This window comes from Mytilus californianus, unplaced genomic scaffold (assembly GCF_021869535.1).
Source record: "Mytilus californianus isolate M0D057914Y unplaced genomic scaffold, xbMytCali1.0.p SCAF_5, whole genome shotgun sequence".
Taxonomy (NCBI): Eukaryota; Metazoa; Mollusca; class Bivalvia; order Mytilida; family Mytilidae; genus Mytilus; species Mytilus californianus.
Genome location: NW_026262701.1, coordinates 847,279 through 864,646, shown reverse-complemented (window position 1 = coordinate 864,646; position 17,368 = coordinate 847,279). Strand labels below are relative to the sequence as shown.

At 32.9% G+C, this 17,368-nt stretch overlaps 1 protein-coding gene across 1 annotated transcript in view; it reads right to left on the bottom strand.

The window, feature by feature from the left end:
* LOC127702034 (putative per-hexamer repeat protein 5) overlaps positions 1–17,368 on the bottom strand; it is a 39,861-nt gene that overhangs the window by 11,502 nt on the left and 10,991 nt on the right. Inside the window, exons 7-15 of the mRNA XM_052206027.1 lie at positions 16,299–16,433; positions 15,180–15,293; positions 7,585–7,872; positions 7,028–7,057; positions 4,867–4,983; positions 3,647–3,709; positions 2,601–2,645; positions 1,036–1,050; positions 631–663 (exon numbers count right to left, since the gene is read on the bottom strand). Of these exons, the coding sequence (XP_052061987.1) occupies positions 631–663; positions 1,036–1,050; positions 2,601–2,645; positions 3,647–3,709; positions 4,867–4,983; positions 7,028–7,057; positions 7,585–7,872; positions 15,180–15,293; positions 16,299–16,433 (840 nt within the window). The remainder of the gene's footprint in view (positions 1–630; positions 664–1,035; positions 1,051–2,600; positions 2,646–3,646; positions 3,710–4,866; positions 4,984–7,027; positions 7,058–7,584; positions 7,873–15,179; positions 15,294–16,298; positions 16,434–17,368) is intronic.

Here is a 17,368-nt window from a genome sequence, read left to right as displayed (position 1 = left end):
AGATAGATTTGGCTATTATTTCTAGGTCCTTGTTGGTCATATAGCTCTTCAACTGTTTCAGTTCTTATACATCATTGGCTTTCAAATATTCGGCTTTGAGCGTTCCTCATGAAGGTTAATCCAGAAAAGCACTTCTGGCGCATGAAATTTACAAAGTGTTTTTTTTTTTTCTTTTTTACAGAAAGAAAATAATGATATTAACAAGGACCACGGCAAGATTTTTGGCATTAAACAACATATTAATATCTGTAGTTGTTAGCTTTTGTGAGTATTTCAGCCATCTCCCTTTTTATCTCAATGAATGTAACTAATGAAGGTACACAGAAACAAAAGTACATCAGAAAACAATGGAAAAAAAGCTTATCTAAATAATATCTAAACTACAAGCTACAAACACCAAGGTTGAGGCTAAACAAAAGAAATCAGTAAATATTTAGCTAAGTTAAGTAAAAATTAGTATATCAAATTCAGTGGAAAACCCCTAATTGGTACAGGGGGAAATACACGTATAGGACGAAAAGTGTCGTTATTAAGCAGGGACAGTCTATACTACTAAGTTAGTATAGACTGTCCCTGTATTAAGTGACCCTCAAGCTGATTTCGAATAAATATATCTATATATAGACATACCTGTAAATGTTCCTGTCCCTGATCCTCCAGTACCTAACAATAAATACAGAAAAAAATACTAGATATAAGGGATTGCATTACTTATTAAACTGATAAAAAAAAATCACGGTCGCTAGCTGTGAATTACCTGTAGCCTTAATCATCATAAATAAATTATAAAGACGACCTAACGAAGTTCCTATAATACAATCATATTGCAAAGAAAAACACATCGACAATAAACAAGATTATGACTTCGGACAGGAAGATAAACATAATGCTGAGTGTCCCCTCAATCCACATAATCTCAATTTGCAAGAAGGAGATAATGAAAGGGAAATTCGTCAATAAAGGGCAATTAAGAAAACATACACAAACTTCAATTTAACACTAAGGCAGATTAAAAGAATAATACTTTATAATTACCTGTCATGGTTCCACCTAAAATATAAATGTATTTTAGCATATCATTACTGTATCGTTATAACTATTCGATTTAATTATGTTGAAAGAAATCAACATTTATTTTTTGTTATATGGCACTGAGCAAATGATAAACTGTAAAGTGCAAGTGTCCATTATATAATGTTAGTGAAGAATTATGGTGTAATAATTTTTCAGTAATACATAAATTTCTCTCGCTAAAATCTAATACGTTGTTACATAGACGAGCAAATCGTACAAGTTGAGATATATAAACACCATAAGATGGTGACAAGGGAACGTCACCATCTAAAAATGGATAATTAACGATAGGAAATGAAAAATCATCTCTTTTATCACAAATTTTTGTATTAAGCTTCCCGTTAATGATATAGATATCAAGATCGAGGAAAGAACAGTGGTCATTGTTAGTATTAGCTTTATTTAAAGTAAGTTCAACAGGATAAATTTCTTTAGTATACATACTGAAGTCGTCATTATTGAGAGCCAATATATCATCCAAATATCTAAAAGTATTGTTAAATTTTTGTATCAGATGTTGTTTCGATGGGTCTTTGCTGATTTTAGTCATAAATTGTAACTCATAACAATACAAAAACAGGTCCGCAATAAGTGGTGCACAGTTAGTCCCCATTGGAATTCCGATAACTTGACGATATACGGAATCTCCAAAGCGAACAAAAATGTTATCAAGTAAAAATTCAAGGGCAGATATAGTATCAAAGCATGTCCAATTGACATAGCTCTTTTGTTTTTTGCTACTAAAAAATGACCTAAAAGAGTTTGAACATATGTATTCGCATTCCGACTCTTTAAATGCCCATTTAATTAGGTGTGTGAATTTTTTCTTAATAAGAATATGAGGCAAAGTGGTATATAGGGTAGAAAAATCAAAACTTTGAACAGATTCAAAATCACCAATATATGCATGCAATTTATCAAGTACTTCCAACGAGTTTTTGACACTCCAAAAGTAGTTAATTCCACTATTTTCAAAGGCCTTATTTGAATAATTTATTATCAGGTTTTTGATTGTACCAAGTGTACTAGTAAGTAGAATAGACAATTTAGTAGTGGAAAAATGACTTGAAGACGAAATAAATCGATATTTGTAAGGTGATTTGTGTAGCTTCGGAAGCCATCCTTGGCTTTCAACATATTTGGTTTTGAACGTTCCTGATAAAGATAAATCCAGAAAAACGCTTCGGACTCATAAAATTTCATTTTTATCACAGGATTCACATCCTTCAATATGATATACTTCATGAATATTACTGAAACAATTTAACTGCATTACTGTATCCAATGTCAAAATTCAAACATGTATTGCTATTGCTGAAAACATCTTTTTCAGGTACGCTCCACACCAAACGAACGCCAAATATAAGGTGGAAATTACATTTTCAAAACCAACAAGGTCAAAAAGAGAACAGCCCCATCATCTAAGATCAACATCATCGGAGAAGGCTGAACCTTATTCTAAATTCATTCATAACCTTTAACTGTTAGAATATAATATACTACTAATTAAGTGGCTCTGCTATTACCTGGATAGTGGGTTCCAGCGTTTGTGTATTTGCTACCAGTGTATACTACAAAAGTGATAAAAGTTAATTTAATATCATCGTCGCCATAAAAGGGGTATGTATATATACAGCAGATACAAATTTTTCATGAAATTTCTAAAATCAAATAACGGAACAAACAGCTTCATTCCAAAATATTCATGATTTTTTTACTCATGATCTTCCCATTTTAAATTTCAAAAAAAATCTAATGGATATAAATATTCTGTATTAAAACACCAAATTCTTGTTCTTTTTATTTGCGCCAAAGTTTGCTAAGAATTTGATTTATCAAAATTATCTAACATTAATAATCATATTTTAACATAATTACATTCCATGAATGTTTCATAAAAACTGTACGTTTGACTGGCCGAAATAATCGGAGGCATTCAGAATTTATATAATTTATTTCTCAATAAAATGCAACATTCAGACTGCACGTGCCTCCCATAATGACGTCACAACAATGCATAGGAAAACAAAGGAACAGGTTATTTTAAGGTTGAAGCATACATATGTGTTTAACTGTGGTGGCTAGTTGTTTATTTGACAATCATACCAAATCTCCTCATGTTTATATTATTAGAATTTAGTACTTCTTTTTATTTAAATTTATGGAGTTATAAAAGCGTTGATCGTGCGCACATTTTTAGTATGAATCACTTCCGCGCTTCATACAAAATACGCTTTGATAAACGCTTTTAAACCCCAATAAAAATTCACAAAGAAGCATTCAATTCTTAGATAATGCTTATCTTCGACATGCTTTCTTTGAAGATGAGCGGTTAAAGCTAAAGCATAATTTTCCTCGGCAAAGGCTAACGCGTGTAGCATATGCGTTTTTAATGTTTAATTAAGAATTCTATTCTAAAATAATTGAATTATACCAATCGTAGTCAACACAGCCCTTCTGTAGAATTTAAAAGATGTCGCGTTCTACATTTATCCCGCTGTTGCCTTTAAAGCTGTAAAGCACCTTTCATGAAAGCATAAAGCGAAGCAAAAAAATAACTTGCAAAACCAACCGTGTCCGTCTGGAGTATACACTGGAATAAATCCGGTGCCACCGTTACTTGTTCCTGTTAAATCTATTAAAGCGTACTAATTATTAATAAGTGTCATTTTTCAATGCAGTTTAAGAATGTTTATTTCATTTTTTTTTTATTTAAGCATATCTCAATGACATTTGTTCTTCATGTATTAACTTCCACATGTCCGTCTGTAATATATAACAAAACAAATTGTAATTGACTGCTACCATTACCTTAAATGATTTAAATGTAACCAGACCATATTATACAGCTGAGAGTGAGATTCATTAATGTTGCATACTATCATAACATGTAAATATTGGTCATTGCTCACATTGCGAGGCAATATTCTTAATTATCAGATATTTGTTACGGAAACATTGGATTTTGCGTCTTCAATAACCGCAGATTTGTCCTATTCACATTCCTGCCGGGAGGCAAATGACCAGTGATTGTGCCCTTTTAAGACGTTATTGTTGTTAGGAACAACAAGGCACAATAACCGGTTATTTGCCCCGGGCAGGAATATGACTAGAATGTTACAAATATGTGATAACGTTCCTCCTATAACAACAATGACAGACGAGAAACGTCGATAAACATGACAGCGGAATTTGTTAAAGAAAATAAAGGACCGACATACTAAAAGAAAATCTGACATTGACATAATAATATTCAAGGACTATAGTTTTGAACATTTGGAAGCTTCTTAATAATGATGTTATTTCAGTGGCGGACAAACATTGTATGATCTTGCCAGACAGAACGATAAAATGTGTTCTACTTTTTTAAGCATTTGTATAATATGTGATAAATAGATTTATAACATGTCCTTTTCTATATGGGCCCTGGTACATCCCTCGACCAATACGAACCCTGGGCTAGCGCCTTGGGCTGATATTGGAATCTCGGGATAATACCATGTCGATATGGAAAAGGCCGTGTTATAATCTATAAATAATGCAGTGTTCTGACTTAATCCACTATGTACAGATATCATGAAGAGTCTTTTTTACTTTCTTTTTGCTCAGTTTACCGATGCCATAACGAGACTACGTTATTTTCATTCTGATCGGTTAAGCGATCAAATTGTCTATGATGTTACGAACCCCATAAAATCATTGATGTTCTTAACGTGTATAATTCCACACTGTTACAAAGGAAATATGTAAGTGTATTTGAAGGTATGATTTTTTGGGTAAGAAAATACTTACATGCACATTTGTTGCATGTTTTAGCACAGTTGTCTTTTACCCAACCAGCGTATTTTGGATCATTACAGGTTTGTTGACCATAATCTGCACAGTTCCTCACGTGATCAACACACAGCACTGTAATTGGATAATAATGTGAATGAAGCATATGACGCACCACATTACAATTAGATAATATTGTGAAAGACGCATATTACGCACCACATTACAATTAAACAATTTCCTGATAAATATATACCACTGTACAAAAGTATTAGTTAATATAAAATGATTGAATTTCCAATAAAAGTAATTTACATAAATAAAGTCTCATATAATCTACATTTGACAAAGACATTTAGATATTTGAGGTCGACTAATATTCGGGACTGTGATATTAGGTCTTTAACTTTCCATTGTTTTATCTTGTTTTTCACTATAAATTCCGGCGTGTTTATTTGTTTCATAAATTAAAAGATCAGCATGCATTTGGTAAAAGTAAACGTACAAAAAGGATTTTCTTGTTTTGTTCCATTTGTTTTTATATTTAGGGGTTAGCTTGAGGTTCCTGATTTGTCGATATATTCAGTTGCAATTCATGGCTGGGTTTCATAGTTGACAAACCGGTGTTGACAATGTACATCTTTTCCGTTTTACAGTAAGATGCAAACAAATTGCCGTAAAGCTAGAGAGACCGCATTTTCAAAACGTTCGAAATATAAAACAATTTTATATTACAATTAGATGACTATTGTACAAAACAGGCATCCAAATAGTTTTTGCTGTATCTGTACAGTATACAAAGATCCCCCCAGTTATCCTACTTCTACTTTGACCAAACGGTAATTGTAAAACTACTGTTCACATCAAGAGTTCATTCTGTTGTTTTTTTTAGATCCTTATCTAAGAATGAAAAAACAAAGACAAGAAGTTTGAAACTACAAAAGTAATCTTATAAACACGCCATTGTAAAATTGAAGGATAAAAAAACGAAATATACTGGCATTGTCGGAAAACATAAAGTTTATTTGTACTCGCTTCATTTATATTTTCCTGCAATATACTTATATTGGGTTTTTTATAGACAAATATTATGTGTGTGACTTTATATTTGTTTTTCCTCTGAAATAACTTATAAAACCTTCCAGTTAAATAAACATATGATACGCTTTGCAAAGCCAAAGCTAACATTCGATAACCCTGTATTTTATATCAAGGTAAAATTGCAGATGCAAAGCGAACTTTTAATAAAACATCATACCAGCAGATTACTTTTAAGAATAAGCAATAAAGAAGCTCCATTGCATTGGTCAACAGAATTGTCCAGCTTTCTTTACCTTTTTATTATTTGAAAAATGTAATTTATAGCACATACTTCGCAAATCAGTAAAAAAGCAAACGTTAGAACTTGTTTGCAAGCTACATGTTGCGAAATTTCCCGCGTTTTGAACGGACTATATATTTTGAAGAACATAATGATTTGAACAAAAGAAATCTCAATAATAGAACTTTGAAATAAGATACAAAACAAATATCTTGAGAAAAACAAAAGAAAGGGAGGGGTCTTATTATTCTTTTAATTTCACAAAAAAGACAAATTTATAGTAGAATCAATTATAAAAGCATCTAAAATGTTTTCACTCATGAATCAAATTTTTTTTCAATATGTTAACAGATCAAAAGTTCTTGTATATTTCTAAGAACGTATTTACTATACAATGAAATAAGATACTTAACAAAATTCATGCAAATAAGTTGCATCGCTGCTTATATATCAAAATGTGCTAATTTCTATAAACATTTATACTGTTGAGTAAATACCCTAAAATGTAGATGGTGGCAATATTCTTAAAATACAATAGTTCTTTAGCAGATTTACATCAATCAGTTATTATTGCATAATAGAACGTATAAAAGAAAGGGAACAAAACTCATCAAAGATGAATATATGAAACATAAAAGACGACATTTGTCACTTTTTATAATACAAATTACCGAAATGTATTGGATGTGCCATAAATACTGGAAACAAGACATTTCAGTGGTTGATATCCTTTTATATACTGTTATATATATGAGACATGATATTTAACCTGAAAAATGATGCCATAAGCCATGTCGAACAACATGAAGCTTTACTTACTGTACCCAGAAGCAAAAGGGAATAATTGTGTGTACTTACCTGTGTACGATCCAGAAATAATGGTGCCTCCTGTTAATATGCACAATTATGTCAGCCAAAAGAATTACCTTATATTCAAATGATGATAAATTCTACTGATCCATTGCATCAAGTTTATACGGCTTTTTGCTAAACAAAATAGTTTTCATTAGTTTTTACTAAACTAAATCGTCATCAACGATACCAGGATTATAAATTAGAATGACAGAATGTAAATGTTTTGTTTTTTTTAATAAATGGAGATGTGGGGTACACGTTAATGAGACACCAACCCAGCGAATAAAATAACAAATAGGCATATGATAATCTAAAGGTTATAAACTAAATAATCGGAGATTTCCAAGGTGAACTTGAAATTATGTAAAAGTAAAATTCCTATCAATTTCAGATTTTTTTTCTTTTGTTTGCTTAACTTTTCTGATAACTTTCAATGATATTTATTTTTTCAACTTTCTTCAAATTGAATTAGATTTTGTTTATTCAAAGATCATCTCAATCATGTAATTATAGAAGGATATGACACCGGGCATATATAAACAGTAAATTTGTTCCTGTACCTGTTCCTGTACCAGTTCCGGTACCTGTTCCTGTCATTCCAGTACCTGTACCTGTTCCGGTACCTGTTCCTGTCATTCCAGGACCTAGCCCTCCTGTTCCTGTCATTCCAGGACCTAGCCCTCCTGTTCCCGTACCTGGCCCTCCTGTTCCCGTACCTGGCCCTCCTGTTCCCGTACCTGGCCCTCCTGTTCCGGTTCCTGTCATTCCTGTTCCGGTTCCTGTCATTCCTGTGCCTGTTCCGGTTCCTGTTCCTATCATAGGCCTTCCTGTATAAACTGTTCCTCCTGCTAAATTAGTCAGAAATATCTAGTAAGTTTTGTACGGTCAGTCCAGATTATGCGGTTTTTTTTTTCATAATTAATCTTACTTTTCCACTCATGGAATTTTAAATCAGAAAAGGTTTAAATGTTAAGAGCTTGTTTAACACTGGCATACCGTCATTTGCCTTTTCCTAGCAAGTCCTTGTTAGTATTAGTCTATTGTTACACCCTGTAAAGAACCAGTACTAATTCACTGGAAGTGTGATAACTCGCTTCTATAACAATTTCAGAGGTAAAAACAAATCAAAAGATACCAGTCATATGATTTGGTACGCCAGACGCATGTTTTGTCTACCTCGGAACATGTGATTAACTTTTCATTAAAGGGTTAAAGTTTCAGATTGTGAAGCTTCCAACAAATTGCCTTCAACGAATACACTTGTTGTCGAGCCTTCGACTTTTGTCGAAAAAGCGAGACATAGCGATCCTACATTCCGTCGTCCGTGTCGTCGTCGTCGTCGTCGTCGTTGTTGTTGTCGTCGGCGGCGTCCACAATTAAGGTAGATAGGGTGTCTTCCTCCATCTTGGATTTTGTAATACATGAAAACAATCGGTCTAGATCTTTAATAGAATGTGCAAATTTTTAGAGTAGTAGGTAATTCATGTGTAAGAATTTTCATTTCAATATAAAAAATGACATGTTTTATCATATTTATGGTTGTATTTTACAAAAAACAGAAAACTTTTGTTTGATTCAATTTTTTCCAACTTTGCCACATAAGGGGAGGCAACTCAAATGTAAGGGCAGATAATTCAGATAAGGGTACTTTTACAATAGAATGTGTTAGGAATTTACCTATTTTATTATGTAGCAAGAAAACGGGTCCGGTGACCCCATTTTTTCTTTTTCTTATCTGAAAGCATACTATTCAAGATATCTTCTCATATTTTATCTCAAAATTCTATGGTGTAGTTTTCGTTTTATGGCAGAAAATTGGGTTTTCCATGCATAATCTATACAAAATCTGTTAATTTTGAACAACTTGTAGCGTGAAAATAAGCCCCGTGACCCATTCTTTTTATCATTTTTTTTTAAAAAGCTTGATATAAACTACATTTTGGCAAATTATTAAAAAATTCTATGGATTATAATTTAGACACCCCATCTACCTTAATCACTCTGAGGTTAAGTTTTTGAAATTTTAATAACTTTCTTAAACTATCCTGGATTTCTTCCAAACTTGGACAGAAGCTTGTTTATGATCATAAGATAATATTCAAAAGTAAATTTTATAAAAAAAATTCCATTTTTCCGTATTTTACTTATAAATGGACTTAGTTTTTCTGCCAGGAAACATTACATTCACTCTGTGGTTAAAGTTTTTGAAATTTTAATAACTTTCTTAAACTATCCTGGATTTCTACCAAACTTGGAAAGAAGCTTGTTTATGATCATAAGATAGTATCCAGAAGTAAATTTTGTAAAAAAAAATATTCCATTTTTTCCGTATTTTACCTATAAATGGACTTAGTTTTTTTGCCAGTTAACATTACATTCACTCTGTGGTTAAAGTTTTTCAAATTTTAATAACTTTCTTAAACTATCCTGGATTTGTTCCAAACTTGGACAGAAGCTTGTTTATGATTAAAAGCTAGTATCTAGAAGAAAATTTTGTTAAAATTTTGTTCCATTTTTTCCGTATTTTACTTATAAATGGACTTAGTTTTTCTTCCAGTTAACATTACATACAGTCTGCAGTTTAAGTTTTTAAAACATTTATTAGATTCATAAACTATCCTGGATTTTTACCAAACTTGATTAACAGCAAAAGTAGGCGAGACACTGGGTTCAACAAAATATGATTTTCACCCACAAAATTTCAAAAACAATGATATTCAAAAGAATACAAAAAATATAAAGCTTTACACTAAAAATTACATATTATTTCCAGATAAATATGACTTGAAGAGTTTTTTTTCTATTTCTTTGAAAAATTTCATTAATTTTTCGAAAATTTGAATCGGGTTACTTAAATCCAGTTTTGTTGAAAACAAAATATCACTAAAATAAAAGGAGCAGAGAATATGGTTAACTAGACTAAGATGCTCAAATATCAAAATACCAATAGAAACTGGTCGATGGTACAATATTCCAAAAGAACAACTATTTTGTACCTTATGTAATGATAATTGTATTGGTATTCAGTTATTATCAATTGATATGTCATAATGACGATGTTACAAGATTAAGACACAAATTTATATACCAAATTACTATATTGTAAACCCTAGAGAAGATAAGATTAATTGTCTGCTGTCTTAATGTAATTTAAAAGTCTTGAATTATTTGGCAATTTTCACAAAAAAAAACTTATGAAATACCTGTGAACTTACCTCGTTCAACCCGCGTTTATAAATCACACTATTAGTTTACATAATAACAGAACTCCAATAAAATGTGAATTACTTGCATGTGTTATTGAAGTGTATATATGATGAGGTCAAATGTTTTTTTACATTACAAGAGAGGCGAAGGATACAAAAGGGACATTCAAACTCACAATTCTAAACAAATGATAACGCCATGGCTATAAAGCAAAAGACAAACAAACAACAGTACACAAAACACAACATAGAAAAATAAAGACTAAGCAAAACGAACCCCACCAAACACTGGAGGTGATTTCAGGTTCTCCGGAAGGGTAAGCAGATGCTGCTCCACATGTGACACCCGTCGTGTTGCTCATGTTAGTACAAACCCGGTGATAAGTCTAATTCGGTAGGTCACATTTGGGGAAAAGGAAATGACTGGAAATGACTGGTTGCGCTATTTTTTTTAGATCATGCATCTAAAAATAGCTGCTATACTTTGGTGTAAATTTAACACAGCAACGCAATGAACAGCTCATAAAGACAGTCACAGACTGTAATGGTCTTACGGACAAATGAAGACTATTACGATATCCTCATATTAAATTGTCGCCGGTGGACAATTAAAAGTTTATGATAACATATGGTACCTATCGTGATATCATCGCAGTCGTTTTCGCTTCTGAATTAGAAGGAACTTTACTGTTCTTTTTTTTCAATTATTTTTTAGATAGGCAGTTTTATTAAAAAAAATGCGGATGAATCTCTTAATTTCCCGTGTTTCACTTGAAAATAAGGAAAATGATGAATATAATGGAAATTAACGAGAAAAAAAAGAAGACGGCCGAAGGAGGCAATCCAAATCTTTATTCAAAGAACGGAAAACAAATACATAACCAGAAGAGGACAGACAATCAACGTTCCAGGAAATATTCAATATAAAATCAAAGATTGAGCAACACGAACTCCACTAAAACCAGTGTAAACTCATGTATACCCGGGGAGCATAAACATTAAATTGTTCTTACACAATATATTACCCAGTCAGAAAAATAGTTATCCTGTCAACAAAAAATACTTAATATCCTTTCGATGCATCTGATTTCAATCTGTTTCCTTTTTGAGTGGTTCCTTTTATCGTCATTCCCTTGTTCGTCTGTTTTATATCTGCTATATTAAATATTCAAATATCTTTATATTACTATTTCACATACTTACAACAAAGACATGTTCTTGCACAATTGTCCTTGACCCATCCTGAATATTTAGGATCTGTACATGTTCCACCTTGGGCATAAGCGGCACAGTTTGACTGTGTGTCAACACAAGTTACTGAAATATAATAGAATATAATAGAATCAACAGTTAAAACTAACCTTTAAGTTACTGTGATGAAAAAGAAAATGAATGTGTTTATTTTCAATTCATAACATGAAATCATCTTGAATGCATTAAATGGTAAAGAGGGAAAGTAATTTATAGATTAGCTTTTCTGTGGTCTGTTGTGTTTAATTGGGTATTATAACTGTTATTCCATTAGAATGATCTGTAACAAAAAATAGTATATCATTGTTGCGTTTTAAGCACGGGGGGGGGGGGGGGGGGGGGCTCTTCTTATATGAAGGTATATACATATGTGCCGCTGGAATGGGTCCCTTTTTTGATACGTCAAATATATCAATGGGGTGCAATTTTACCGAGGAAATATATCAATAGGTAGTAATTGACCAATTGTGATATATCAATGGGTCATAATTTTTCAATTTGTTGTGCAATGATCTTCACTGAATTTCCAAAACTCTTTGTCATCATAGGCGGATCCAGGGGGGGGGGGGGGGGGGGGGGGGGGGCTCAACATGGGATTTTCGGTACAGTTGTGCAGCTTGGATTTAAAAAACACCCCCATTGAATAATTGTGAAATCCCTACCTATTCATATCAGTGAGACATCTGTCCATCAGAGTCAAAATGACATGGATGTAAATAACTATATGTAACTTTGTGGCCTTTAATAATGGACAAGACCCATACCATAAAATCAGCTATAAATAGCCCCGTCATGACAAGATGTAAAACAAACAAGAAAAAAACCAAGGTATGATATATATATATTCATTTCAGGTCACTTCATGAAATTACATGATCGTATGCCATATTCTATTTTTGAACTACATTAATACACAGCTTAATTGATGATTTAGCAGTTTCCAAATCTGGTCCAATCAATTTATTGGCTTACATGTTTATTCAAAAGTATAAACTGCTTCACCAAAAAGGGAATACAAAAGCAACTTTCCGTACCGGTTCCAGTCATTGTTCCAGTTCCAGTCCCAGTTCCAGTTCCAGTTCCAGTTCCTCCGGTTCCAGTTCCCATTCCAGTACCTGTTCCTCCGGTTCCAGTTCCCATTCCAGTACCTGTTCCTCCGGTTCCAGTTCCCATTCCAGTACCTGTTCCTCCGGTTCCAGTTCCCATTCCAGTACCTGTTCCTCCGGTTCCAGTTCCCATTCCAGTACCTGTTCCTCCAGTTCCACTCTGTCCAACATACCTTCCGGTGTAATACGATCCGCCAGCTTAAATGTATAAATAGTAATTTTCTATAAATGCAATGTGATCAGTTTTCCTGTTATATTTAAACGATTCTTCAATAATACTTACAACATCCATTTAAGTAAGAATAAACAAAAACAACATCCATGGAAGTAGGAATAACAAAAACAACATCCATGGAAGTAGGAATAACAAAAACAACATCCATGGAAGTAGGAATAACAAAAACAACATCCATGGAAGTAGGAATAACAAAAACAACATCCATGGAAGTAAGAATAACAAAAACAACATACGTGTAAGTAAGGATAACAAAAAAAATCCATATAAGACATGTAAAAAGCGGGTACAGACAAGAATACTGTTTGTTTAATCTACATTGGCTAGAGGTATAGAGGGAGGGTTGAGATCTCACAAAACATGTTTAACCCCGCCGCATTTTTGCGCCTGTCCCAAGTCAAGAGCCTCTGGCCTTTTTTAGTCTTGTATGTTTTTTAATTTTAGTTCATTTATATGTTTTGGAGTTTAGTGTGACGTCCATTTTCATTGAACTAGTACACATTTTTGTTTAGGGGCCAGCTGAAGCCAGCCTCCAGGTGAGGGATTTTCTCGCTGTGTTGAAGACCCATTGGTGGCATTCGGATTTTTTTTTGCTCTTTGGTCGGGTTGTTGTCTCTTTGACACATTTCCCATTTCCATTCTGAATTCTATTTACAGAAAAGGGAGACAATTATTTCATCAGACTTAAGTAAATCATATGTTTTCGAAATGGAATAAGAAGATTTTGGCAGTAATTGTAAACTTCTATTTTATTTAATGCTCGAACTTGTTTAAATATTTGAATTTCACAATGTTAGTCGCTGAAAGTTATTCTAAAAGCATGTTTGGTGCGAATTGAAATCAGTATAATGTGTTTATATTTCAACAGGAAATAACAGTGTCAAATCTAAATAATTTTATTTGCCATTTATTTATTATAGCCGATACTAAAAAGTGTTTCATACACAAAAAGAAATTAAAAATATCAAATATGATTTATGTTTTTATGCATTAACCTCTAATGAACGGATGAAAATCTTTAGGAAAACAAAATATCGGCTAAAACACATGCATGATAAATGTTGTCACTTTGAATATTAAGCTAAAGTAAACGTAATAATCATTCACAATTTACAAAAACATTTATTCCTGAAAGCAAACAAAGACTATCATATATTTCTTTTCAAATTTTATAAAGATTTTCATATTTTCCAGGCCACAACTCTAAAACGGTAGGTTTATTGTGTTGAAAGTCTTACTTCATATTATAGTATGGTTTATTTTTATATTTCCAGATATCGAGATTTAAAAAAAACCCTCTAGATTTCATTCCTGATATGTTATTCATTGACGAGTTATCATTTTGAAGATGAATAACTCATCACCATTATTAGCTAGAATGTGACATGTTGGCTATAAATGAATATACAGATAATTGTGTATTGTTTTGTTGGGGTTTCTTTGTCTCATTATTGTGTGCTTTTTTAAATTTGATGAACTGAAGATTGCATTAAAATATTTCGGTATCATGTAATGGAAATCACTGCTTCTTGTATTTTTAGAATTGATATCGAGTCATTATTATACCTTTATAAAGATAAGGAGATGTGGTATAATTGCCTATGAGACAAAAATCCACCAAAGTTCAAATGAAATGGATGTACAACTATAGGCAACCATACGGCCTGCAACAAGGAGAAAAACCCATACAGTAGTCGGCTATAAAAGGCCCCGACATGAAAAATATAAAACCATTGAATCGAGAAAACTAACGGCCTAATTTATTAAAAAAAAACAAATATGACAGACAGGAACCAACGACAATCACTGAACCAAAGGCTCCTGACTTGGGACAAGCACATAAAGAATGTGGCGGGGTTAAACATGTTTGTGATTGCTGAACCCTCCCCTAACCTGGGACAGTGGTGTTTCAGCACAACATAAGAATAAACTATACAAATCAGTTGAAAAGAGCTTAACTCGTCAGATCGATACAAAGCAGAAAAATATCTAACAAAAACACAGACCCGACGTGGCAGGATATGTTTACATCCCTAACAACAAAAAAAGACACAAAGTACAGATCTGAGAGTACTCGCAGTTACTGACAGCTAGTTCAAAGCCAATAACAACTAATAATGAAAATCATGTATCTAAAACTAAAATATCAATCAGTACACATCCAACTTTAATATTTATTTAATTTTGTCCTTTGTTTTCTCATGCTTACACATTAAATAAAATCTAAAATAATCTGATTCAGAATCAAACATGACTTAAATACTTACAGATAAGATATGTTATTTTCAAACTTGAACCCATTTCCTATCATTTCAGATAGTAATCTATTTTTAACTTTTGTGATTCTTCATACTTACAACATAGACAGGTTCTTGCACAATTGTCCTTGACCCATCCTGAATATTTAGGATCTGTACATGTTCCACCTTGTGCATAAGCGGCACAGTTTGACTGTTTGTCAACACATGTTACTGAAAAAATGTCATGAAAGATAACAAAAATCTAATAATCATAAAAAAATCTTTGTCAGATAGTAAGACAACGACATGAATAATTTTATAATAGCAACAGTAGTCTCCCAATGTTCAAGGCATCTATCTGAGATATACCAACTAAGATAAACTTATCATAGGAATCATATTTAACTCTGAAATTCCTCGAGATTTGGAACGTCGACAGGTCAAGCGCCCCAACCAATGTAGATCGAGACTCTATATAAATAACACATACCTGGGTAGGTAATAGAGCATGTTGCAACCTCGCAAAAACATTGTCAAACGAATCAAAGCCAAGGTTGTCAACGTTTTCGAGGGGTACCAATCTGCTCTTTCACCCTTTAAGCTATGTGTTATTTAATTTATTATATTTATTGTCTTTTAAATTCTTAATTGAAAGTACTTAACTATGACGACATGTTCTTAACAACGTTTCAGTTATTAGAAAAACAACAAAAGTGAAGCAAGATATTTTGTCTTTATTTTGACAGTCCATGAAAAAGTTCTATGATTTTGTTAATCAAAGTATAGGGGAACTTTCACGTACTATTAATATATTCCACTGATATTGCTTAAAGAATTGAATACTTCAATTTAATTGAACTTTGGAAAGATGAATGCATCGGTTAATGGAGATGCTTACCTTTCGACACACCCGGTCTCGCTTCATTTGGAGTTCATGCGACACACCCGGTCTCGCTTCATTTGGAGTTCATGCGACGCACCCGGTCTCGCTTCATTTGGAGATCATGTGATTCTCTCAGTTTCTGTTTAATACCTTGATTTGTCTCTTTCTAATCCATTTAGTAACACGAAATTAACATCGATAAAATACTGACGCCTTAATTTATCACATTATGCAAGAACAGTCATGAATTTCTACTTTAATGGTGAGTTTGTTGTGTCTGATGTATTTCTCAAAAAACATTTGTAAAAGGACTATATGAAGAACAATTATGTTGACTTAATTTTAACGCTAACCACCACTTCCTCCAGAAACCATACCACCTCCTGACACCATACCACCTCCTGAAACTCCACCACCTCCTGACACCATACCACCTCCTGAAACTCCACCACCTCCTGAAACTCCACCACCTCCTGAGGTCATACCACCTATTGTAAAAAATATAGAGGAAAGTATTTTAAAGTATTGGTTGATTGAACTTATGTTTTCAGATATATGACATTCAATTTTAATTCATTTGAAGTTCTTCTTCTAACATATCAGGGTTTTTTTTTCGTAATCGTATAGAAGAGTGCATTAATGCTACAAAAAAGTAACTGTGTATTACGAAATTGACATGCAAGTATGTACCTCAAAGACAAAAAATATTAATTTGTTTTCTTTGTTCAGGAATATAATAGTAGAGATGGTAAGTAGGTCAAATAATTTTGTTTTGAAAAATATTTAACATAGACTATAAAGGGAAATGTCTGATTAACAAGTAATGTATGGACTTGAACTGTACTTTGTCGAAAAAGTTTATGAAATGTTTTAAAGTACAGAAGGTATTAAATTATAGGTTAGCTAGAGAGGCAGGAAACACACTATCTATGGATGTTGATTGGATAACAAAAGAGATAAAGGGAAATGACTGGGAATTTTACATCTTAACATACTATCTAATGGATGTTGTTTGGACGGCCAAGGAGATAAAGGGAACTGACTAGGAATTTTACAACTAATCCACTGTGAAGATTCCATCAGGAAACACATTATTTATGGACGTTGATTGGACGGCCAAGGAGACAAAGGGAACTGACAGAGAATTTGACTTTTTATCCACTGTGATGATTCTGACAGGAACACATTATCTATGGATGTTGATTGGACGGCCAAGGAGATAAAGGTTACTGACTGGGAATTTGACCTCTAATCCACTGTGAAGATTCTAACAGGAAACACATTATCTATGGATGTTGATTGGACGGTCAAGAAGACAAAGGGAACTGACAGGGAATTTGACTTTTATCCACTGTGATGATTCTGACAGGAACACATTATCTATGGATGTTGATTGGACGGCCAAGGAGATAAAGGATACTGA